The 24,699-nt window shown below is 42.8% G+C and overlaps 1 protein-coding gene across 1 annotated transcript; it reads right to left on the bottom strand.

Moving 5' to 3' along the window:
- Nucleotides 1-748: 748 nt before the first annotated feature.
- Nucleotides 749-24,200, bottom strand: LOC120913517. The gene is made up of 4 exons (XM_040323492.1): nt 24,096-24,200; nt 12,996-13,523; nt 4,302-4,383; nt 749-1,071 (listed from the first exon to the last, which is right to left on the bottom strand). Exons 1-3 carry the CDS (start codon nt 24,142-24,144, stop codon nt 4,322-4,324), a joined length of 639 nt encoding a protein of 212 aa, XP_040179426.1. The 5' UTR covers nt 24,145-24,200; the 3' UTR covers nt 749-1,071; nt 4,302-4,321.
- Between the last annotated feature and the right edge of the window lie 499 nt (nt 24,201-24,699).

The following is a 24,699-nucleotide window of genomic DNA, read 5'->3' as shown; positions in this document are numbered from 1 at the left end:
GTCCAATCGTTGTCAAAAGTTTGCAGAACTCACCTCCATAACATCTCTAAAACTCGCCCCTTTTTAACAAATGAAACCACCAAGCTCCTCATTCACTCCCTTGTTATCTCTCGCCTTGACTATTACAACTCCCTTCTCAGTCTATTATGAATTCTGCTGCCAGACTTATCCACCTTACCAACCGCTCAGTGTCTGCCAACCCTCTCCTCCAATCCCTCCATTGGCTCCCAATCACCCAGCGAATTTAATCCAAAATACTAACCACAACATAAAAAGCCATTCACACTTTGCCCCAAGCTACATCACCAATCTTGTCTCAAAAAAAAACCTAAACTGACCTCTCCTCTCTTCTCAAGACCTCCTACTCTCAAGCTCTCTTGTCTCCTCCTCTCATGCTCGTCTCCAGGATTTCTCCAGAGCCTCTCCCATCCTCTGAAACTCACTACCTCCCCTATTCTTGCTACCTTCAGGCGATCCCTGAAAACTGTTCAGGGAAGCTCACGTCTCCAACTAATCTTTTACCACTTCCATCAGCTCATTCCCCACAGTTGCAACCTTTTGTACCACCTGCCCCACCCTATTAGATTGTAGGCTCTTCTGAGCAGGGCCCTCTTAATGCTCTTGTTTTTTATTGTATTATAACTGTATTGACTCCTTCTTATATTGTAAAGCGATGCGTAAACTGTTGGCACTATATAAATCCTGCATTATAATAGTAATAATAATAATAATAATATACACACTTACCTTACCTTCGATTTATTTTATTATTTTTTAATCTAGAAAACTTACAAAGTCATTGACATTTTGCTGTTTTTTTAAAAAAATGAAGGGAATAATGTATACATTTGATTAAGCAATTGCAGTTTTCAAATATCATTTCCTGTTTTAGAAAAGAACAAAACAAAATATGTGTACTATGCAACAAAAGTTTCAGACATACAAAACATTTGTAGGAACATAGTTTGTTATTTGACTGTAAGAAATTGGAATATGTTTGCATTGCTATATGTGGCAGCTGGAGTCTTTGATGCGTCTGCTTTTGCTAAAGATATTATATATTCTAGTGATCTGTAAAGAGATATAAGAGAAATGATATGAGCAGAATATAGTACACACAAAACACATAAACACATAAACTGATAACAATTTAGTCTTTGCTCCAAAATCCTGGTATGTTGATCTCAGGGCAGTGATCAGATGTTCCACTTAACAATGTTGTCATGGGGCTATACAAGTACTTTTTCACATTTACAGGTTAGAAACCAATAGGGGTTATGTAAGTATCAGGGGTTAGGGTAATGTGCATTAGGGTCTAGGTCCATTTTAGCATTCGGGTCAAGGATTTAAAGGGACAGTACACCCAAACCTGATATTTCATCTTTTGGTAGAGGCTGGAGGGGTAAACCATTTGACAGTTTCCTATGTTTCTTTCTCTTTGGAAAACTGTCTGTGATATATATCAGCACTTGAGTTCCCAGGTCTTCACACATGCTGTGGTTACTATAAGAATCCTGCTGTTCCCGTTACATAGTAGGTGAGGTTGAAAAAAGACACGAGTCCATCAAGTCCAACCTATGTGTGAGATTTTTTATATATATATGTAGCGCCCCCTTGCTTTCAGCATGGGCACTACGCTTTAATTCAGTGGGGAACGGGAGAGTTACCCTGCTCCCATTCAAATGTTGTCTAAATTTGATGATCTCTGTCATTCTGGAAATTCCACTGGGTCAGACTGTGGTCAGGGAGTGCAGTGCCACCCCTGGCCGGCAGCTGGCGCTAGGGGGGGGTTCTGGCAGAACAGATCTTCTCCCAGCAGCCAATTAGAGGATGTTTTCCCTCGCGGGGCATGCTGGGGGAGGGTATATCTGTGAGAGAGGTCATGCGTCGAAAACTTTCCGCGGGGTCCCCGTTCCAGGTGCGGTACCCACCTTCAGGGTACGCGCATCCATGGACCCCGCCGGCATGGCCCACCTGGCCAGAGCTGAACTTTGCAGCAAACCTCTTCCTGATGAGAGAAGGGACCCCCGTGCTCCACTGGGTTCCGAGGCCTACTGAAAGGATCCTAGTTTGGGATCGGGTGTCCGGACCACTGACAGGTATGCTTGCTGTCATCCGGGGACCATTTGCAAAAGAAGTTTACTGGGAGGATTCTCTGTCCTTATTTACTTAAGTCCTCGATTGAAATTGGCCTGTGGCAGGGGCCCTAGAGACAGGTCTGTGTGAGAGACCTGTTCCTCCCAGTACTATTCAGAGTGACGCTCTGGCTGCCAGGCCTGTTATAGGGGTCTGTCCGGGGGCACTTTACCCACTCCGAGTAGAGTGGCAATGTGTATACATTCGGTTTAATGCAGAGCAGTGTATTGCTCAGTTCTAAATCCAGGCCTGATACCACATGATTTTATTTCTTCCTTCATCCACCTTGACCTTCCTAATGCATGTTGATGTTGGCCGTGTTTGGCCTGGACAATAAAGCATTGAAAACTCTTTATTGGATGTCTGGACCTCCACTCACTGTTACTATTCTCACAGTTGCACCCTTAGACACTGCCAGGGTGGTTTAGTAGGCCGGTCCCAAATCATTCAGCGGCTCCTCCGGGGGTAGCGCTACACGTATATATATATATATATATATATATATATATTGTAATTTATTTATTTTTTATTTATGGAGAATACAACAGGAGAGGCAAAGAGAACACCTAAAACCCCCAGATAGACAGATACCGAATTTAAAAAATAGGGAGATTTGGCAGAGGTCTTTTGGATATATACAAATGCGGGAGCTGGCCAAGCCAACCAGGTTACATCGGCATAAAAAAAAAAAAAAATAACACTTTTAGGTGGCCCAACCCACTATGATTAAGGCCCCATGCACACTAGCTTAAAGGGGTTGTAAAGGTTCGTGTTTTTTCTCCTTAATCCATACTATGCATTAAGGTGAAAAAACACCTTGCAATCTCGGGCCTCTCAGCCCCCCTGTTTTACTTACATAAGCCACGAAACTTTGTGGGCTCGTTCCTGCGATTGTTTCCCCCAGCTTGAGGTGGCTTGTAAATTGATAGCAGCACAGCCATTAGCTCCCACTGCTGTCAATAAAATCAATGAAGGAGGCGGAGCTGGTGATACAGTTGGTGGCTATAGCCGCCGGCTATATCACGGGAGTGCGCCCGCAAGCTAACCCCCTTTGGGAGAACGCTTCCCAAAAAGGGGGTAGCTCTTGCGGGGAGGAGCTGAGACAGCCGCCGAGGGACCCCAGAAGACCAGGATCGGGGCCACTCTGTGCAAAACTAACTGCACAGTGGAGGTAAGTATGACATGTTTGTTATTTAAAAAAAAAATATATATATATACACCGGTATATATATATATATATATATATATATATATAATATATATATATAAAATATATACCTTTACAGCCCCCTTTTAAAAAAATAAACACTCCTAGCAGCAGCTTTTGAGCATTTTGTTTCTGCTTCTAGAAGCAAATAGTGTTATCCTATGTGTTCATGGACATTATTTTAGTCTACAAGCATTTTTGAGGTTTCAGTTTCTAGGAGCAGAAAACAATGCTGACAAGTCCTAAACGTTCAAACTCTCCTAAACTCTGCTAAACACTTATGCCCCGTACACACGACCGGTTTTTCTGTTGGAAAAACTGCGATGAGAGCTTTTCGTCGGGAATCCCGACCATGTGTATGCTCCATCTGACTTTATCCCACAGGCAAACTGCCAAAAAAAAAGTGCAGGATCTCTTTTATCCCATCAGGAAAGAATCCTGGCGGGAAAACTGTTCGTCTGTATGTTTTTCTGACGGGAAAAAAGCATGCATTCTCAAAATCAAGTCGACGCATGCTCAAAAGCATTAAATTTCATTTTCTTGGCTCATCGTAGTGTTGTACGTCACCGCGTTCTTGGCAGTCAAAAGTTCACAGAGCTTTTGTGTGACCATGTGTATGCAAGGCAGGCTTGAGAGGAATTCCGTTAGGAAAACCATAGTTTTTTTCGTGTATGGGGCATAAGTGCCAGTGCCCAGCGTTTTTTTCTTTAAGCGGTAGGCTGTCGGTGTCCGTAATAACCAGTGAATAGCTGGTTGTAAAGGAGCAGGCTGGAAAGCCGGCCGCCGCGTCCTTAACAACGGATGAATGAGAAGAATGAGCAATTGGGCAATTCTGCTCACCAGCATCCATCCATGTCCCTTTTTGGGTGAACCAACCCTTTTAAGAAACACAGTGGCATTACATAATAAAATACAGTGTGATAGTGAGAATGGTTTGCACTCTTCCTCCAGAACTTACATTAAGGGGCCACTGGGCAATCAGCTAAGAAGAAATAATGGAAGCAGCATCAGTGTGATTATTCCCAAGAGTACTCTGTGATCTGTGGAAAAAAATGAATAATTGTCCTGTTAGTCAATACATATTCAAAAATAAAACTTGGTGTAAATTGATTCTAAAGCCCTAAGTTTTTTTCTTTTTAACCTTAAGGCCTCGTACACCTGATAGGTTAACCAGAGGACAACGGTCTGATGGACCGTTTTCATCGGTCAAAACCGTTCGTGTGTGGGCCCCATCGGTTATTTAACCATAGGTTAAAAAAAAAGTCAACTTGCTTTAAATTTTACCGATGGATTGCTTACCGATAGGTCAAAACCGATCGTTAGTAGGCACAACCATCGGTTAAAAATCCACGCATGCTCAGAATCAAGTCGACGCATGCTTGGAAGCATTGAACTTCATTTTTTTCAGCACGTCGTTGTGTTTTACGTCACCGCGTTCTGACACGATCGGTTATTTAACCGATGGTGTGTGGGCGCAAGGGACCATCAGTCAGCTTCATCGGTTAACCGATGGCAACGGTCCTTCAGACCGTTGTCATCGGATGGACTGATCGTGTGTACGAGGCTTAATTCAATGCATTAAGGTAAAAAAACTTCTGTGCCACAGGATCCAGCCCCCCCCCCCCCCCTTACACTTACCTGAGCCAGCACTGTGTACGAGAGCAGTGTCTCTCTTAGCTCTCTCCCTCCTCACTGGGCAGATTGATAGCAGTGGGAGTCATTGGTTCCCACTGCTGTCAATCAAATTCTGTGATGAGGGAGTGGGGGCGGGCCAAGCTGCTCTGTTTGTGTCTAAAGACGAAGACATGGCAGCTTGGAAGCAAGCCTGCATGAGTGGCCCAATAGGAAGCGGCTTTCTATGGGGGCAGTCGCCAAAGAGAAGGAGCCAGGGTCGCCAGCGGGGGATTCTAGAAGAGGAGGATCAAGGTTGCCCTGTAGAATACCAGTGAACAGAGCAGGTAAGTATGACATGTTTAATATTTCAATAAAAAATTTAAGCTTTACTATTACTTTAATGGTTATCCCCATTTGCTCCAGCATTCACCCTGATCTGAATTGTAAATAGACTAGCAGATGTGTGTGTGTTTATGAATGGGGACATTTTAGGAGTGGATGCTGAGTGTTGAGGGTTAGAAAGCTCGGAATGTGTACAGGGTGATTGAAATTGGACTGCAGTAGGAGAAGAGTGCTTTGAGACAGGGTTGGATATTAAATTATATTGGGGAAGGAAAGGAGGCAACAAAATGAAGTGTAATATAGAAGACTGGAATGCCGCGTACACACAATCGGAATTTCCAACAACAAATATTCGATGTGAGCTTTTAGTCGGTTATTCCGACCTTGTGTAGGCTCCATCGGACATTTGCTGTCGGAATTTCCGACAACAAATGTTTGAGAGCTGGTTCTCAATTTTTCCGACAACAAAAGATCTTGTCGGAAATTCCGATCGTCTGTAGCCAATTCCTACGCACAAAAATCCTATGCATGTTCGGAATCAATTCGACACATGCTTCGGAATCATTGAACTTAATGTTTCTCAGCTTGTCGTGGTGTTGTACGTCACCGCGTTCTTGACGTTCGGAATTTCCGACAACATTTGTGTGACCATGTGTATGCAACACAAGTTTGAGCCAACATTCAGTCGTAAAAAAATCCATGGTTTTGTTGTCGGAATGTCCGATCGTGTGTATGCAGCAGAAGACTAGAGCAGAGCATGTAAGTGAGTAAGAAGTAAGAAGAGTAGGCAGTGTAAATGTAGATGAGCTGCTAATGGGTCACGGTTAGTTATGACAGGCTCATTAGTATCTCAAAGCATCTCTGTATTCAAAGAGGGCTAGAACTCAAAAGTGGATACTTGCTATATTGGAGAAAACATCTACAAATGTTGATTGGGTGTAGGCAGCTGTAGTTTGATGCAGTGGTGTAGCATAGGGGGCGCGAGGGGGGCCACCGCCCCGGGCGCAAAATTTAGAGGGGCGCTGTCACGAGTGTGAAGAGGAGGGAGCGCCAACAATAGATGGGACATAGGAACATATGATGATGTCACCACTCCAGGCTTTACCAGTCATTATCAAGCAAGCTCTCCTCTTCCCTACAGCCACTGCTGTCTCACATAGTGGATCATGTGACCAGACCAGAGATTGCTGAAAATAGGTAAGTCCATGGGTCAGGGGGGCACAAATTACTTGCCTCACCCCAGGCGCTGACAACCCACGCTACGCCACTGGTTTGATGTTTTCACTGCGAATGGCACTCAACTGCAGCGGCAGTGCAGAGGGTGAGGAAGTCAAGAGGAACATGGTTCCTCTATGGTCTCTGGGGCAGTGATCCGATTGGATGATGGCCGCCAATGTGACTTTAGCGCCCATCTTAAGTGTGGCAGAGTTTCTTTAAGTGTTTGGGTAGTGTAGGGACAGGTCACAAGTCTGTCAGGGACTATATTAGCAACGGAAAGAGGAAAGTTTCCAGATGACTAGTGAAATCTTAGGGCTCTGCAATCTCCTTGGACATCTTCACGTTTTGAGCTCACAACAGCCAGGCCACGTTCTGCCCTTCCTGACAGATATTGTCAGTTTGGCTGATACCTTCTTCGCTACATGCTGTTGGAATCTGAGTGTTCCCGTGTTGGGCCTCTTCTGAACTGTTTTGCCTTTACCTCAATACAAGTGCCACTATTTGGACCTGGACTGAGTGTATGTTGTTGCTGCCACGCCAAGCTGCACCCACCCACATGTGCAAAAGTGGTACTCTGAAAGATTTCATTTATTTTAAATTCCTTGATATACAGTATATAGCAATGCACTCCAGTGCCTACAGCCTGATAGTTCTATCTGCACTATGAGGTCATCTACATTACTGCTGCCTCTCCCTGCAAGCCTCACCAGACTTGTTCTGCAGGAAGCTGTACCTGAGTAGGCATCTTCTTGCTTCTGTTTCATCCATTATGTGCTTACTGGATTTCTCCTGTTAATTTTTGATTGTTCAGTCATGAAATCACCAGGCAAGAAGGGAAAGGAGGGGGGCAACTCTAATGCCGCCTACACACGCTCGGAATTTCTGACTGTGTGTAGGCTCCATCGGACATTTTCTGTCGGAATTTCTGACAGCAAAAATGTATGAGCTGGTTCTCAAATTTTCCGACAACAAAATCCGTTCTCGTAAATTCCGATCGTGTGTAGACAATTCCAACATACAAAATGCCATGCATGCTCTGAATCAAGTACGAGACGGAATGCTCGGTCTGGTAAAACTAGCATTCGCAATGGAGATAGCACATTCGTCACGTTGTAACGGACTGAAAAGCACGAGGCTGAAAAGCGCGAATCGTCTCGCACCAAACTTCTACTAACACGACTGGTATTAAACTTCCCTTTAATAGTGCCGTCCTACGTGTTGTATGTGACCGACATTCTTGGCGATCGGAATTTCCGACAACATTTGTGCGACCGTGTGTATGCAAGACAAGTTTGAGCCAACATCCATCGTAAAAAAAAACACGCTTTTGTTGTCGGAATGTCCGATCGCCTGTATGCGGCATAAGGCCCCTTTCAGATGGGCGGACTCCAGCAGCAGGTCCACCTGCTTAGCGGGGAATCTGTCTGCTGATCACCGCTGTGCAGACGGATGACAGGTCCGTGTCCACTCCACTGATGCAGAAGGGACACGGACACAGCCTGCTTTCCTCTATGGGCGGTTGTATAGAAACGGGTTGCCTGTCCTTTCAATCAGACTGTCATCAGATCCGATCCGCCAGACGGCTGGGAAACGGATCCCCCATCCATCTGTTTTTAGCAGATAGGATTGGACTGGATGTCGGCGGGTGTCAACGGACATCAGCCACTCCATATAGGGCAATGGATGGTCCACTTTGGGTCAGCCTAAAAAACTGACAGGCAGACCTGATTGGTCCACCCATGTGAAAGGGGCCTTATATGATGAAAGAAAGCCCTGCTTGTATAAAGATGGTAGCCTCCCCACACATACACAGTGCAGAACAAAGCACAGTACGTCAGTACGTCAGTAATGGGAAAAGAACAGTTGCTGGAAGCTTACAGACAATTCTGGCGTCTTATTTTTTGCCCTCTACTTGCCATGTTTTTGGGCACAGGTTACACAGTGCAGGTCCTCTTTAACAGCAAGCTCTTCCACAACCTAGTAATTACTAGACATGTGCAATTAGTTTTGTTTCTAATTAGTTTTTTATGAAAATTCCGAAATTCGTTAATTACGAATTTTCGTATTTACGAATTTTCGGACTTCCGAAAATTTAGAATTTACAAATTTTCGTATTTACGAAAATTCGTATTTACGAATTTACCAATTTTCGTATTTAAGTTTTTTTTTCCGAATTTTCGTATTTCCAAATTTCGGAAATTAAGATTTTCGGAAATTCGGAAATCCGAAAAAAATTTGGTTTAGAATTTTCGAAATTCCGAATTTTCGAATTTTTGAATTTTTCCATTTTTGAATTTTCGAATTTTTGAATTTTCGAATTTTTCAATTTTCGAATTTTCGAATTTTTGAATTTTTGAATTTTAGAATTTTCGAATTTTTCACTTTTCCAATTTCGAATTTTTCAATTTTCGAATTTTTTCATTTTTCAATTTTTCAATTTTCGAATTTTTTCATTTTGCAATTTTTCAAATTTCGAATTTTTCAAATTTCGAATTTTTCAAATTTCGAATTTTTCAAATTTCGAATTTTCCAATTTTCGAATTTTCCAATTTCCGAATATTCGAAATTTCGAAAATTGAAATAATTGAAGTTTGAAAATTGAAAAAAATCGAAGTTCGAAAATTGAAAAATTTTTAAAATTTCGAATTTTTCAATTTCCGAATTTCGAATTTTCGTATTTACGATTTTCCGTATTTACGAATTTTCGTATTTACGAATCTTGAAATTGAAAAATTAGAAATTCGAAAATTTCGAATTTTCCAATTTTCAAAATTTCGAATTTCGAATTTTCGAATTTTTCAATTTTCGAAATTTCGTATTTCCGAATTTTCGTATTTCGAAATTTCGAAAATTGAATAATACGAGAATCGAAATTTCGAAAATTAAAATATATGAAAATCGAAATTGGAAAAATTCGAAATTTCGAAAAATTCGAAATTTCGAAAATTGAAAAATTCAAAATGTCAAAAATTCGAAATTTCGAAATAGATATGTGCATTCCCGTTCGTACGAATGTCATTTTCGTACGAAAATGTTCATTTTCGTACCCGCGGAATAATGTGTACATACGACAAAATTAAAGCACCAAAATACGAAAACGACGGGATTACGAATGAGCCGCATAACGAACAACCGCAAATACGAACGAACGATCTGACGAAAATACGACAAAACGAAAACGGCAAAAGAACGAAAATGACATCTATAACAAAAGATTTGCATTCTGTATTTTGAATTCCTTTTTTCTGTTCGTAATTTGGTTTCAAAATACAGAATGCAAATCTTTTGTTATAGATGTCATATGAACATACGAACAGAAAAAGGATTAAAAAAAATACAAAAAATTCGTATTTACGAATTTACCAATTTTCGTATTTAAGGTTTTTTCTCCGAATTTTCGTATTTACGAACTTACCAATTTTCGTATTTAAGGTTTTTTCTCCGAATTTTCGTATTTCCGAATTTCGGAAATTAAGATTTTCGGAAATTCGGAAATCCGAAAAAATTTTGGTTTAGAATTTTCGAAATTCCGAATTTTCGAATTTTTGAATTTTTCCATTTTTGAATTTTCGAATTTTTGAATTTTCGAATTTTCGAATTTTTTCATTTTTCAATTTTTGAATTTTCGAATTTTTCACTTTTCCAATTTCGAATTTTTCATTTTCGAATTTTTTCATTTTTCATTTTTCAATTTTTCAATTTTCGAATTTTTTCATTTTTCAATTTTTCAATTTTCGAATTTTTCAAATTTCGAATTTTTCAAATTTCGAATTTTTCAAATTTCGAATATTCGAAATTTCGAAAATTGAAATAATTGAAGTTTGAAAATTGAAAAAAATCGAAGTTCGAAAATTGAAAAATGTTTCAAATTTCGAATTTTTCAATTTCCGAATTTCGAATTTTCGTATTTACGATTTTCCGTATTTACGAATTTTCGTATTTACGAATCTTGAAATTGAAAAATTAGAAATTCGAAAATTTCGAATTTTCCAATTTTCAAAATTTCGAAATTTCGTATTTCCGAATTTTCGTATTTCGAAATTTCGAAAATTGAAAAATACGAGAATCGAAATTTCGAAAATTAAAATATATGAAAATCGAAATTGGAAAAATTCGAAATTTCGAAAAATTTGAAATTTCGAAAATTGAAAAATTCAAAATGTCAAAAATTCGAAATTTCGGAAATGTAAAAATTCGAAATTCGAAAATTCCGAATTTCCGAAAAAAATATTTTTCGTTTTATTCGGAAATACGGAAAATTATTTTTTCGGAAATCCAAAAATTTCCAGAATTTACGAAAAAAGCAAAAAAACGAATAAAACGAAAAAAAAATTGTTTTTTAAATTTCCGAATTTACGAAAAAAAAAAACGAATGAAACAAAAACGAAAAAAAAGCATTTTTCGAATTTCCCGAATTTACGAAAAAAAACAAAAGAAAATAACAAACGAAAAAAACGAATTTATTGGCACACATGTCTAGTAATTACCTTGTAATAGTAGCTGTAACATTATCAGTCTGCTGCAGTTAGTCTGTGCAAAGAGCAGAGCTGTGGGCGGGTCCCAGCTATCTCCACCCACTACAGGTTGCCTGGAAAAAATACAGGAGGGGGTGGAGACAAGACCAGTCATCCTGCCCAAGGAGAGAGCAGCAGTGACCACTAGTCTTTATTACAGGAAGCTCCTGCACAATGGCCAAGTTTCAGACTGGTTTACTGCACAGGTCTGGAAGAAATACACAATGTACAGCAAGATTGAAGTGAGAATACACATGCCTCTTGTATATAGACAACATTTGTTATCCTGGTATTACCAATAGATATGTGCATTCCCGTTCGTACGAATGTCATTTTCGTACGAAAATGTTCATTTTCGTACCCGCGGAATAATGTGTACATACGACAAAATTAAAGCACCAAAATACGAAAACGACGGGATTACGAATGAGCCGCATAACGAACAACCGCAAATACGAACGAACGATCTGACGAAAATACGACAAAACGAAAACGGCAAAAGAACGAAAATGACATCTATAACAAAAGATTTGCATTCTGTATTTTGTTTGAATCCTTTTTCTGTTTGTATGTTCATATGACATCTATAACAAAAGATTTGCATTCTGTATTTTGAATTCCTTTTTTCTGTTCGTAATTTGGTTTCAAAATACAGAATGCAAATCTTTTGTTATAGATGTCATATGAACATACGAACAGAAAAAGGATTAAAAAAAAATACTAAATTTTTTTTGTTATAGATGTCATTTTCTTTTTTTTTGAATGGGCAGTGAGTGTAGTTAGTTAGTGAAGCAGCTTCTCTTTTGTGCTGAGTACAGTAGTACAGTAAAGCCAAATAAACTTTTCTGTGGATTTTCGTCTGAAGGGAGATCAGTTGGCCAGACTTTTGAACCCAAAAATGGTTTTCTGATGGAGTTTAAAAAACGAACGAACGTGTATGGGGCTTAACAATAGTTAATATGGATGAGCCGCGTGTTGAAAGTGCCGCGAATCCCGCAATATATTTACGAAAGTACAAAATGACGAAAATTCACGAAAATTATTGTCTAACAAGTAACGAATAGTGTTGCTCACGAATATTCGCATTTCGAATATTCGTTACGAATATGGCATATTAGAATATTCGCGAATAACTCGAATTTCGCGGTCAAAATTCGCTATTCCGAATATTCGTATTTTTTCAAATTTATTTTTAAAACAGATCACATCCTATCGACGTCTAAAAGCATTGCTGCTATGATTAGAGACCCTGGGCCGAGTAGCTAAGCTGAGGCGATCCTTTTATGTTGCCGAATATTCGCAATCGCGAATATTCGATTTCCGAATATTCGCGAATACTTTCTCCGCCCTTCTTTTGCATCAGAGCCAATCAGAGTTCTCCTACCACAGTTGTCAAAATCTCGCAATCAATTTCGCATTCGCATTAGCAAAATTTCGATAAAATATCACCAATATTCGATTTCCGAATATTCGCAAATACTTTCTCTGCTCTTCTTTTGCATCAGAGCCAATCAGAGTTCTCCTACCACAGTTGTCAAAATTTCGCAATCAATTTCGCATTCGCATTAGCGAAATTTCGCAACATTTTTTTTTTTTATAAAATATCACGAATATTCGATTTTAGCGAATATTTCACGAATATTCGTCTATATATTCGTGATATATCGCGAAATCGAATATGGCGTATTCCGCTCAACACTAGTAACGAACATGAATTAAACAGAATAACGAACCATTCCGCATGTACGAAAATAAAACGATAACCAAGATACGAAACGATCGGAATACGAAAAAATCGCGTCGTACGAAAAACGAACGAGAACGAACAGGAAAACGGGCGTCTTACGAAAAACGAACGGAAACTAACCTACGGAACGATACGAAAAGGAATAAAATAATACGAAAACAATTTCTGTGCACATGTCTAATTACCAATACTTTCCTGTTAACATTTTTTTACTTACACAGTGCAGGTTGTACATTCCCGGATCCAGAATGCCCACCAGTCTCTCCTCCTCCATTAGGCAACGTAACAGTTTTGGCAGCTATGAGCCGAAGGGTAACATTTGAAGTGTTTCCCCTTTTACTTAGAGATTCTTGTTCGTTAGAGTCAGCATAATAGTAATCTAAATATAGTAAAGCCTGGCCTTCTCCTGCCGTCTGGTTTTGGTAGAAAATAGCAATTCTGTCGCCAATAAGAAATTCTAGTCTAAGTCCGCCAGTGACTGTCTTAGAATAGGTGTATGTCTTATCATTGTAGCTTGTGTTTGTGAACACTGTGACCAGCAGCTCTGGATCAGGACAAGGGTTGATGGAAAGCTCTGTGCACCTAGTTTCATTCTTCTCGGCTGTAATGGCAAGCCGAAGTGGGACATCTCTGGTAAAGATCAGCGGATGGGACACAATCTGGGTAGTTTCCAGCTGGGACGGGGCTACACAGACCTGGGTGTACACATTCATTCGGTGCTGAGTCGTGGTTGTTGCAGTCTGAGCTGTGAGAAAAGGAATGACATTAAAAGGTTTCTTAAAATGTAAAACTCTTTTGAATGTTTACATTATATACACATGGGCTAGCACAAAGGTATGTAAATACTAAATAATAAATAAATAATTAAATACATAAATAAAAAACATAACACCAAATATAATCCAACACCTTTATTAGTGGTATAAATCGGCCACGGTGCTATCCATAAACGGGGGGTTACAACTTTAATAAATAATAAATAAATAAATAATTAAATACATAAATAATTAAATAAGCCATCTTGGCTAAGATATGTTTTAACAGGAATTAAATGGTGTCCATCCAGCAAAGCTGGACGACTATTCCCCTAAGGATAACCTCGTGACTTTGGACAGAAAATAGGGGCGGGAGGGTGGGCGCTGCTCCTCTGACTGGAGCTGACTGAAAAAGCCGCCGCGCTTGGATCCTTATATAGCCTCACAGCGCGGGAGGCTCGGCGGTCTTCTGGCCAATCAGCGGCTCCTCTCGGCGGCCAATCACACGGCTGTTGCTGCCCGCGGATGGCTTGTAGATCTGTAATACAAAACACACAGCAGGGATACTGTCCTTTCTTCTCCCTTTGAGCTCGCCCACGTTGGTCCAGCTTATTGCTGTGACCTGTCATGGGCTAGCACAAAGGTATGTAAATACTAAATAATAAATAAATAATTAAATACATAAATAAAAAACATAACACCAAATATAATCCAACACCTTTATTAGTGGTATAAATCGGCCACGGTGCTATCCATAAACGGGGGGTTACAACTTTAATAAATAATAAATAAATAAATAATTAAATACATAAATAATTAAATAAGCCATCTTGGCTAAGATATGTTTTAACAGGAATTAAATGGTGTCCATCCAGCAAAGCTGGACGACTATTCCCCACCGGCCGAGACCCGCAGAGCATCTGCCGGTTGAGGCCCCCCCAACACCGTGGCTGATTCAATCAAACTTTGCAGGCCCATGTTGAAAATATCTAGGCGTATTGGAGACAAATGCACCTTATCATTTCTAAACAGACCTGGGATAAAACCCTCTAACTCCGAATGGCGGAAGGACACTCCGCCAGCCGTGGTCAGAAAACTGTGCATAGTTCTATTTAGTCTCCTCCGAATCCTGTCCAAATAGAACAGACCACTAAGAGGAGACCACAGCAACCTAGGAATCATCTCTGAAAATGCCAAAACCGCAGAGGGAAACATGAGCTTTATCAAATTAAGGTCCCTCTTCATTTCGCACAAAAGGTCCCATGTACCGAATTTGCCAAGGTCATTAGCGCCAGCATGCATAACTAAAATTTGAGGGGCAGGCCAAATAGTAGACAAATAGGACAAATGATCCCTGACTTGGCGCCAACGAAGGCCCCTAACACCTGACCATAGAACTAAAAAGGAATTAGAGTCGAGACCTAGATTGGTTGAATAGGATCTGGACTCCGAATGCTTGGCGGCCCAAAACACGTATGAGTGGCCTATAACCCACACCACTTTCCTGGCTCGATCTGAAAGAGAAAAATTACAATGTTAACAGTTCCGGACGTACATACAATTTATATCTAGAACTATCCCATCGACCAATATGTTTCAATCTATCCTCTGAAAGGCCAAGGGAGCTTGCTGTGGTGGCCGCCCCAATTCTAAAAGAGTGGGACGAAAAGCGAAAACCTGATAACTTCAACTGCTTGAGACAAGAGGAGAAAACCGCCGAAAATTGGAACCTAGTTAAAGGGGACAAATCATTATGGATGAAGAAAGAAGCTGTTGCCGAGGGCCTAACGAGCATGTATTCTCTCACGAGCCGCACTGGGCACAACGCTCCGATAGGAGAACTGGATAGCGAGAACCACCGGCCTCTACCGATAGGAAACGTCTTGGACCTACACAGGAAAATAAACAAACAATCTTCTCTAACGCAGACGTGATCCGATCTAAGGAAAGACAAGGAGCTTTTGTTAGCGGCAGTAAACTCGCCAACTCTGAGAGCTCCAAAGAAGGGGACCGAAAAAGCCGCCTTAAACAGAAGAGACTCAAACCTGGAAGCACATACCTTGTCGAGGGCACCAATGAGATCAACCAACAATGAGACCGAGATGGGACGCCTCACATCGCTAGAAGGCCTGGATCTTCTAAAACCTTTAAGGACTTGTGACACCTGAAAAAAGGAATTTAAAGCCGGCAGGCCTGCAAATTTCAAGAAAAAAGAAACTCCGGCCAATATCTTGCTCACTGATGCCGGACTCAGGCCTGACTGTATAAGGGAAGATAAAAAGGTTAGCGCTACATAAGAAGTGACATTCAAAGGGTCCACACCGCCTTCATGACAAAAGGCACACCATCTTGACCATGAACTCGTGTAGTCTAGCCAAGTCTTGCTGGATACCGAATTCCTAAGATTGCGGAGGATTATTCCCATATTAAGCCCCAGAGGAAATCTGGGCAAGGGGTCCCCTGCTGCTCTGCCGACGGTGCCAACTCCCGAAATTTTTCCAGCTGTAGACGAGATAAGGCATCGGCGATGTTATTATGTATGCCTGCTATGTGTTCAGCTTTTAGCCATATATTAAAACGCATACAGTGTAATACTAAAAACCGCAATAATTTAAGTACTGGTACAGACTTGGAAGATAACGAGTTCACTGCAAAGAAGACACCCTTATTATCCGTGTGCACAAGTATTCTTTTGTTTGAAAAGGAGTCCTTCCAAATTACCACCGCTACTATGACTGGGAATAGTTCCAAGAGAACTAAATTCTGCAGAATTTCTGCCTGCAACCATCTTTCATGCCACCTGGCAGCACACCATCGTCCATTCAGAAAGGCACCAAAGCCCACTGACCCGGCGGCGTCCGTAAAAAATTCTAACTGACTGCTAGTTTCAAAATCCTGTTGCCACACTGTGGCACCATTGAAATTGCTTAAAAAAGCATCCCAAATCCTCAGATCCTCCTTAATACTTTTAGACAAACGGATGTGCGCATGTGGATTACTCAACCCCCGAATGGACAAAGAAAATCTGCGGGAGAACACCCTGGCCATGGGAATGACTCTGGCTGCAAAGGCAAACAGCCCCAGCAGAGACTGGGCTTCTCTCAGGAGAACTTTCCTCCTAGCCAGAAAAGAGACAATCAACAACCTCATTTTTTGTAATTTTTGATCAGGTAGCCTAAACTCCATGTTCACGGAATCTATCATTATGCCCAGGAACTCTATTGATGTGGTAGGGAAACAAGTCTTCTCGTGTGCCAGGGGCACACCAAAATCCTTGCAAATTTCGCAGAACGCCTGTAAGGCCTCCAAGCATTCGTCAGTTCCCTTAGTCCCGATGAAAAGGTAGTCATCCAAGTAGTGGAGGGAAGCCCCATGGGGGAATCTTGTGGACAAGACCCAGTGTAAGAAGGTGGAGAAAACTTCGAAATAGAAACAGGATAGGGAGAACCCCATGGGCATGCACTTGTCAAAGAAATATTCGCCATGGAAATGAAAACCTAGTGAATTAAAACCTTGCGGATGTACTGGGAGAAGGCGAAAAGCCGACTTGATATCCGCTTTTGCCATCAAGGAACCTTGTCCCATTTGCCGTAACATTACCAGGGCTTCGTCAAAAGATGAGTAGCAAACTGGGGCAACCACATCCGCCACCTCGTCATTCAACGAGGATTTCGGAGGGTACGATAAGTGGTGGATCATTCTGTAAGTACCTGCTTCCTTCTTAGGGACTATCCCTAGCGGGGATAAACGGAAATTAACAAATGGGGGAACCGAGAAGGGGCCGGCAATCCTGCCCTCCGCCAATTCCTTGGCGATTTTCTCTTGCACCACACTCTCATGCGTGCGAACCGAAAGTAAATTAGAAAATATTTTACAGCCTGACCCTTGGAAGGAAGGCACTAAAAAACCGTCCTTGAAACCGTTAATTAAGAGAGCCGCCCTCCTGCGGTCTGGGTAAAGCTCTAACCACGGGCGCATTCTTATTAGGCTCACTGGTGTCGATGCCCTTTCCATGCAATGACTGGTGAGCGGTTGCGGATGACTTGCGAAAACACCTGCATGCTGGGTGAGTACCATTGCAGTAGGAGCACTCATGTCTATACCTGCAATTCGCCAGATATTTGCACTGGCCTTCATTAAAGGCGAAGCAAAAACCTTTGCGCAGGGTATTCTGCGCCGGGTTGGATAATGGCCTAGGCGCGAACTGTGGTTTAGTGGGCAACATCAGGTTGAGCCACAAGCCCACGTCCTTTGACCCCCAATTAAGTGAAGGGTGGACCGCCAGCTTCTGCCGGAAGTTTTCGTCGTACACGAACCAAGCTGATCCGCCAAAATGGCGAAAAGCTTCAGCTATTATGTCGACATGCTGGAAAAGACCGGAACATTTTTCCGGAAACCGTTCCCCCAGCACTGCAGCATAGATGCAAAATGCTTGCAGCCAATTCTGAAATGTCTTTGGAATAGCTCTCCTCCTATCCTCCTCAGTCCTGTCACCAGATTGCTTCTCTGATTTAGCTAAGAATTCTTTGGAAGCAGGTAGTAGTGACAATAAATCCAGAAACTCACCCTTCCAGATCTTGTCTTTAACCGCTTTAGGCAGATGGAAACCTAGCGGGGACAGAACGCATGGAAGAGGTTCCTTAAATGAGGACTCGCCAACCGTTGCAGCTGACAACCTGAGAGGGACCGTGGGATTCACCATGTCAGGATGGTTGACACCTTTAACTGACATCAATTTTTTGGTATCCTGACTAGCAGGCATACACCAGTCCTGCCACACGGCACTGATGTCAGCTGTACAATGTATGTCATCATTATCCATAACCTCTCTGTCAGAATGCAAACCATAATCAGCACCAGACACCTGTGCACACTGATAACTTTTGGCTGTCTTACCCAGCAGCTGCGGACTCTGCCCAGCACCAATATTCATTTGAGCATTCCCTGCACCAGACACCTGTGCCCTCTGTGTAGCCTCCCCAGCACCACTAGCATGTGCCCCTTTGAACTGATTTAAAACATTGGATAAGGAGTCTACTAACACAGCAAACTGTGACATTTCAGGTAACATACCTTTATCTTCCAATGACTGCTCACTCGCCTCCACAGCTGATGGGGGAGAAGCGCTGCACCCCCTCTTCCGAGGTGCACCCTTTGTGACAGGCCTGCCAACTTTCCTCGGACCTGCTGGCTGAGGGGAGGCAGCTGCACTCTTGCCCTTTTTCTTTCTTAAGGGCTGCTTTCTTGTCCCGCTCCCAGAGGCAGCGGAGTCCGTCATTGGCAGTGAGGGAGTGGGCGCAGGGGAAGCTGGAACATTCTCCCCTTCCAGACACTGGCGCAGCCACTCCTCACCCCCCATGCCTTCTGCTTTCTCCAGCAGTCGGCATAAGAGTGCCTCACGGTCTCCTGTTGCGCGGCGCTTCATGACAGAAGCCGTGCAGCGCTGCTCCTCTGACTGGAGCTGACTGAAAAAGCCGCCGCGCTTGGATCCTTATATAGCCTCACAGCGCGGGAGGCTCGGCGGTCTTCTGGCCAATCAGCGGCTCCTCTCGGCGGCCAATCACACGGCTGTTGCTGCCCGCGGATGGCTTGTAGATCTGTAATACAAAACACACAGCAGGGATACTGTCCTTTCTTCTCCCTTTGAGCTCGCCCACGTTGGTCCAGCTTATTGCTGTGACCTGTCAAGAGCTTCTAGCAATAAGAATATTGGGGGTTATTTACGAAAGGCAAATCCACTTTGCAGTACAAGTGCACTGCAAGTGCAGTCGCTGTAAATCTAATGCCGCGTACACACGATCATTTTTCGGCATGAAAAAAGCGACGTTTAAAAAAAATGTAATTTAACCACTTCCCGCCCGGCCTATGGCCGATTTACGTCCGGGAAGTGGTTATGAAATCCTGACAGGACGTTCTAGAACGTCCTGCAGGATTTCATGCCGCGCGCGCCCGTGGGGGCGCGCATCGCGGCGATCGGTGATGCGGGGTGTCAGTCTGACACCCTGCATCTCCGATCTCGGTAAAGAGCCTCCGGCGGAGACTCTTTACCACGTGATCAGCCGTGTCCAACCACGGCTGATCACGATGTAAACAGGAAGAGCCGTCGATGGCTCTTCCTCACTCGCGTCTGACAGACGCGAGTAGAGGATAGCCGATCGGCGGCTCTCCTGACAGGGGGGGTTAGCGCTGATTGTTTATCAGCGCAGCCCCCCCTCGGATCGCCACACTGGACCACCAGGGATGCCCACCCTGGAGCACCAGGGTGGGCAAAAAAAAAAAAAATGGCAGAAAAAAATAAATAAAAAAAGTCTAAAAAATAAAAAAAAAAGCATAAAGAAAAAAGATGCCAGTCAGTGCCCACAAATGGGCACTGACTGGCAACCTGACAAAAATCAGTGCTGCCACCCCAGTGTCCATCAGCGCCACCCCAGTGTCCATCAGCGCCACCCCAGTGTCCATCAGTGCCACCCCACAGTGCCCATCCATGCCCAGTGCCCACCTATCAGTGCCCATCTGTGCCACCCATAAGTATCCATCAGTGCCGCCCATGAGTGCCCATCTGTGCCGCCTATGAGTGCCCAGTGCCGCCCATGAGTGCCCATCAGTGCCGCCTATGTGTGCCCATCAGTGTCGCCTATGTGTGCCCATCAGTGCCGCCTATGTGTGCCCATCAGTGCCGCCTATGTGTGCCCATCAGTGTCGCATACCAGCGCCGCCAATCAGTGCCACCTCATCTGTGCCCGTCAGTACTACCTCATCGATGTCCATCAGTGCCATCTCATCGGTGCCCATTAGTGCCGCCATATCAGTGCCCGTAATTGAAAGAGAAAACTTATTTACAAAAAAATTAACAGAAAAAAATAAAAACGTAATTTTTTTTCCAAATTTTCAGCCTATTTTTAGTTGTTGCGCAAAAAAAAAAAATCGCAGAGGTGATCGAATACCACCAAAAGAAAGCTCTATTTGTGGGGAAAAAAGGACGCCAATTTTGTTTAGGTACAGTGTAGCATGACCGCGCAATTGCCATTCAAAGTGCGACAGTGCTGAAAGCTGAAAATTGGCTTGGGCGGGAAGCTGCGTAAGTACCTGGTATGGAAGTGGTTAACCACTTCCATACCAGGCACTTACGCACCTTCCCGCCCAAGCCAATTTTCAGCTTTCAGCACTGTCGCACTTTGAATGGCAATTGCGCGGTCGTGCGACGTGGCTCCCAAACAAAATTGGCGTCCTTTTTTACCCACAAATAGAGCTTTCTTTTGGTGGTATTTGATCACCTCTGCGATTTTTTTTTTGCGCAACAACTAAAAAAAGACGTTTTTATTTTTTTTTGTTAATTTTTTTGTAAATAAGTACGTTTTCTCTTTCAATTACGGGCACTGATATGGCGGCACTGATGGGCACCGATGAGGTAGTACTGACGGGCACAGATGAGGTGGCACTGATTGGCGGCGCTGGTATGCGGCACTGATGGGCACACATAGGCGGCACTGATGGGCACACATAGGCGGCACTGATGGGCACAAATAGGCGGCACTGATGGGCACACATGGGCGGCACTGATAGGCACTCATGGGCAGCACTGATGGGCACTCATGGGCGGCACTGGGCACTCATAGGTGGCACAGATGGGCACTCATGGGCGGCACTTATGGGTGGCACTGATGGATACTTATGGGTGGCACAGATGGGCACTGATAGGTGGGCACTGGGCATGGATGGGCACTGTGGGGTGGCACTGATGGACACTGGGGTGGCACTGATGGACACTTTGGGGCAGCACTGATCTACCCATGTTGCCAGTCAGTGCCCATTTGTGGGCACTGATTGGCAACTTTTTTTTTTGGCCAAAGGCAGGGTACCTTTGGCCAATCATGGCTCAGGGGCTAAGTCCACGCTCCACACAATATAAGAGTGCTTACTCGGCGGCCGTGTATAGTGTGAATTAAGAGGGAGATTAGGCAGGGTAGTTAGTGGATTGAGTGTGCAGTCAGTGTAGTATATATAATACAGTGCAGAGTATATAGTGCAGTATGTCTAGTATATATAACACAGTGCAGAGTATATAGTGCAATCAGTGTAGTATATTTATCCCTTTCACGCCGAGCGTATGCATATATGCGTCCTCGGCTTTCAGGGGTTATACCGGGATGATGCCCGTAGAGAGCCGGCGATTGGCTATCCAGACATAACAACCGATGCGGCTCGGTTGTTACAACCGAAGCCGCTCGGTTGTTATGCCGGAGGAGCTGGAGGGGACATCCCCCCCTCCCGCCCCCTCTCGCTGCTCTGACCGGGCCTCCCCTCCCACCGGGAGACCCGATCCTCGATCCGGCGCCTCCAGTGTCCAGGCACAGACTGAAACTAAGCTGCAAACGGCTTTAATTCAGTCTCTGCAATGTAAACACGGAAGCAGCGTCCATAAAGAGTACCTGTCACCACCTATTACTGTCACAAGGGATGTTTACATTCCTTGTGACAGCAATAAAAGTGATCAAAATGTAAAAAAAAAACTATTTAATATTATACAAATAAATAAAATAAATAAAAATAAATAAATAAAAATTTAAAGCGCCCCCCTCCCCGCGAGCTTGCGCAACAAAGAAAACGCATATGGAAGTCTCGCCCACATATGAAAATGGTGTTCAAATCACACATGTGAGGTATTACCGCGATCGTCAGAGCAAGAGCAATAACTCTAGACCTCCTCTGTAACTCTAACCTGGTAACCGTAAAAAAAGTTTAAAGCGTCGCCTATGGAGATTTTTAGGTACCGTAGTTTGTCGCCATTCCACGAGGGCGTGCAATTATAAAGCGTGACATGCTTGGTATCTATTTACTCGGCGTAACATCATCTTTCACATTATGCAAAAAAATTGGGCTAACTTTACTTTTTCATTTTTATAAAATTCATGAAAGTAAATTTCTCCCAAAAAGTTGGGTTTGAAACACCGCCGCACAAATACTGTGTGACATAAAAAATTGCAACAATCGCCATTTTATTCTCTAGATTCTCTCCTAAAAAAATATATATAATGTTTGGGGTTCTAAGTAATTTTCTGGAAAAAAATACGGATTTTAACTTGTAAACACCAAATGTCATAAATTGGCTTAGGTATGAGAGGGTTAGTACAGTGCAGAGTATATGGTGCAGTCAGTGTAGTATATACTGTATAATACAGTGCAGAGTATATGGTGCAGTCAGTGTAGTATATACTGTATAATACAGTGCAGAGTATATGGTGCAGTCAGTGTAGTATATACTGTATAATACAGTGCAGAGTATATGGTGCAGTCAGTGTAGTGTATATAACGCAGTGCAAAGAATATACATGTAATACAGCTTATTGAAATGGTTAAGGGGACACCTTTGACAGAATTAAGAAAAAAAACGTTGTGGGGTCCCGCCCAAAATCCATACCAGGTCCTTTGGGTCTGGTATAGATTTTAAGAGGAACTCCACGCCGAAATGAAAAAAAAAAAACGGCGTGGGGTCCTCCACCAAAATTCATACCAGGCACTCACTCCCCCCCTCCCCCCGCGCTTTTCCTGGCATGCCAATTTTTATTTTATTTTGGCATGGTGTTCCCCTTAAAAAACTGGGTGGGGGGGGGACTTTTTTTGCATTGATACATGTCCCCCACAAGGTACACAGGTCCCCATACACTTTTTATGGCAATAACATGCATATAAGTCTTTAAAATTAGGACTTTTGATTTTTCATGTTCGTGTCCCATAGACTTTAATAGGATTTGCAGGTTCGCTAGAACTTTTTCCCTGATCAAACAGAACCGGCAGGGTGTTCGCTCATCCCCAGTCCTAAAGCATCCCTAAATCATCCCTAATCCTTAGGCTGCATTCACATTGTAACGCCACGTATGCGGCGTATTTTGCCGCGATTTGTGTAACTTTTTTTTTTCACAAATCATTTCCATTGCTGTCTATGGCCAAACGCCAATGCCGCCTGAAAAAAAGGGTCCGGGACTTGTTTTCAGGCGTACGGCATACGGCGTTCGGCGTGAGATGTGAACCATCTCATAGACAGCAAAGGAAATTCGCCCCTCCAGCGTATCGAGCGTCGGGCGTTTTGTCGCCTAGGTGTGAATGGAGCCTAAAGCATAGGTTCATTGCGTTTTCTAAAATGGGCTGTCATACATTATTTTGACTTGGAATTCAATAGGAGATAAATGGCAACAAATACTGAGAGCATAAATAAACTGTATGAAAACACAAACAAAACAGCTAATAGTAATTAGAACCTTTATAAATATCCACATCTAGGATTAGAATTGATGAAAAAAAAACTGTTCCAATTTATTCCAACAAATTTTAGCCTATAGGAACAATAGGATGGAGGTAGAAAATTCTACGCTGCCAGGTGTTAATGTTAAAATTACTTTTGTAATATACACACATAAAAATCTACATATTTTGTTGAATAATAATATTTTAAACAAGGGTAAATGATGCATTAATACAAAACTGTTTATATTGTTGCCTTTATTGGTAACAGTTAAATAACTCATGAATACAAACATTTTTTTTCGTTATTCCATGTCTCTTACCAGCTACACCCAGACCTAGAAGGATGAAGACTGTCAGACCTCGGTCCATTGTTGAAAGTGTGTCTGGGAATATCTTTTTCAGAATGGCTTAGCAGGACATTGCGATCTTCCTAAATACACTTACTAACATGGTCCCTCCCCCAACCTGTCCTCAAAGAGACATATTGCCAGTATTGGTCATTCTGAAAGCTTGTTTAGAAATGTTTAGTGTTAAGCAACATGTTGGATGTAACTCTTGTTTGGCAGATTCATTTTGTAATATTCTGTTTTGACCCTCTGTTTGTAATCATAGTTAAACAAATAAATTGCCCAAACTAAGGTCCAACTGAAAATTTGATGATCCCGGTGTGAACCAATGGGTTCATCACACCACCTGAAATGGAACCAGTAATGTGAGTCCTTTGCATGCCATACAAGTTCATGTCTGTGCTTAAGGGGCCCCAGTGGGCCACTGGTTTCCTTCAAGTATGCTGCTTCCTTGCATGGATAATTACATTATAAGGCCCCGTACACACGTCCGAGGAACTCGACGTGCCAAACACATCGAGTTCCTCGTCGAGTTCAGTGTTGAAGCCGCCGAGGATCTCGGCGGGCCAACTTTCCT

Source organism: Rana temporaria, chromosome 9 (genome assembly GCF_905171775.1).
Source record: "Rana temporaria chromosome 9, aRanTem1.1, whole genome shotgun sequence".
Taxonomy (NCBI): domain Eukaryota; kingdom Metazoa; phylum Chordata; class Amphibia; order Anura; family Ranidae; genus Rana; species Rana temporaria.
Note: the sequence above shows the minus strand (reverse complement) of the source record. Positions and strands in the feature narration are given on the sequence as shown.

Coding starts and splice junctions, on each gene's coding strand:
- LOC120913517 (XM_040323492.1), bottom strand. CDS start 24,144: ATGGACCGAGGTCTGACAGTCTTCATCCTTCTAGGTCTGGGTGTAGCT. Junction 13,524..24,095: donor TCTAGGTCTGGGTGTAGCTG/GTAAGAGACATG, acceptor CTTTTCTCACAG/CTCAGACTGCAACAACCACG. Junction 4,384..12,995: donor GAATGTACAACCTGCACTGT/GTAAGTAAAAAA, acceptor TTTTTTCCACAG/ATCACAGAGTACTCTTGGGA.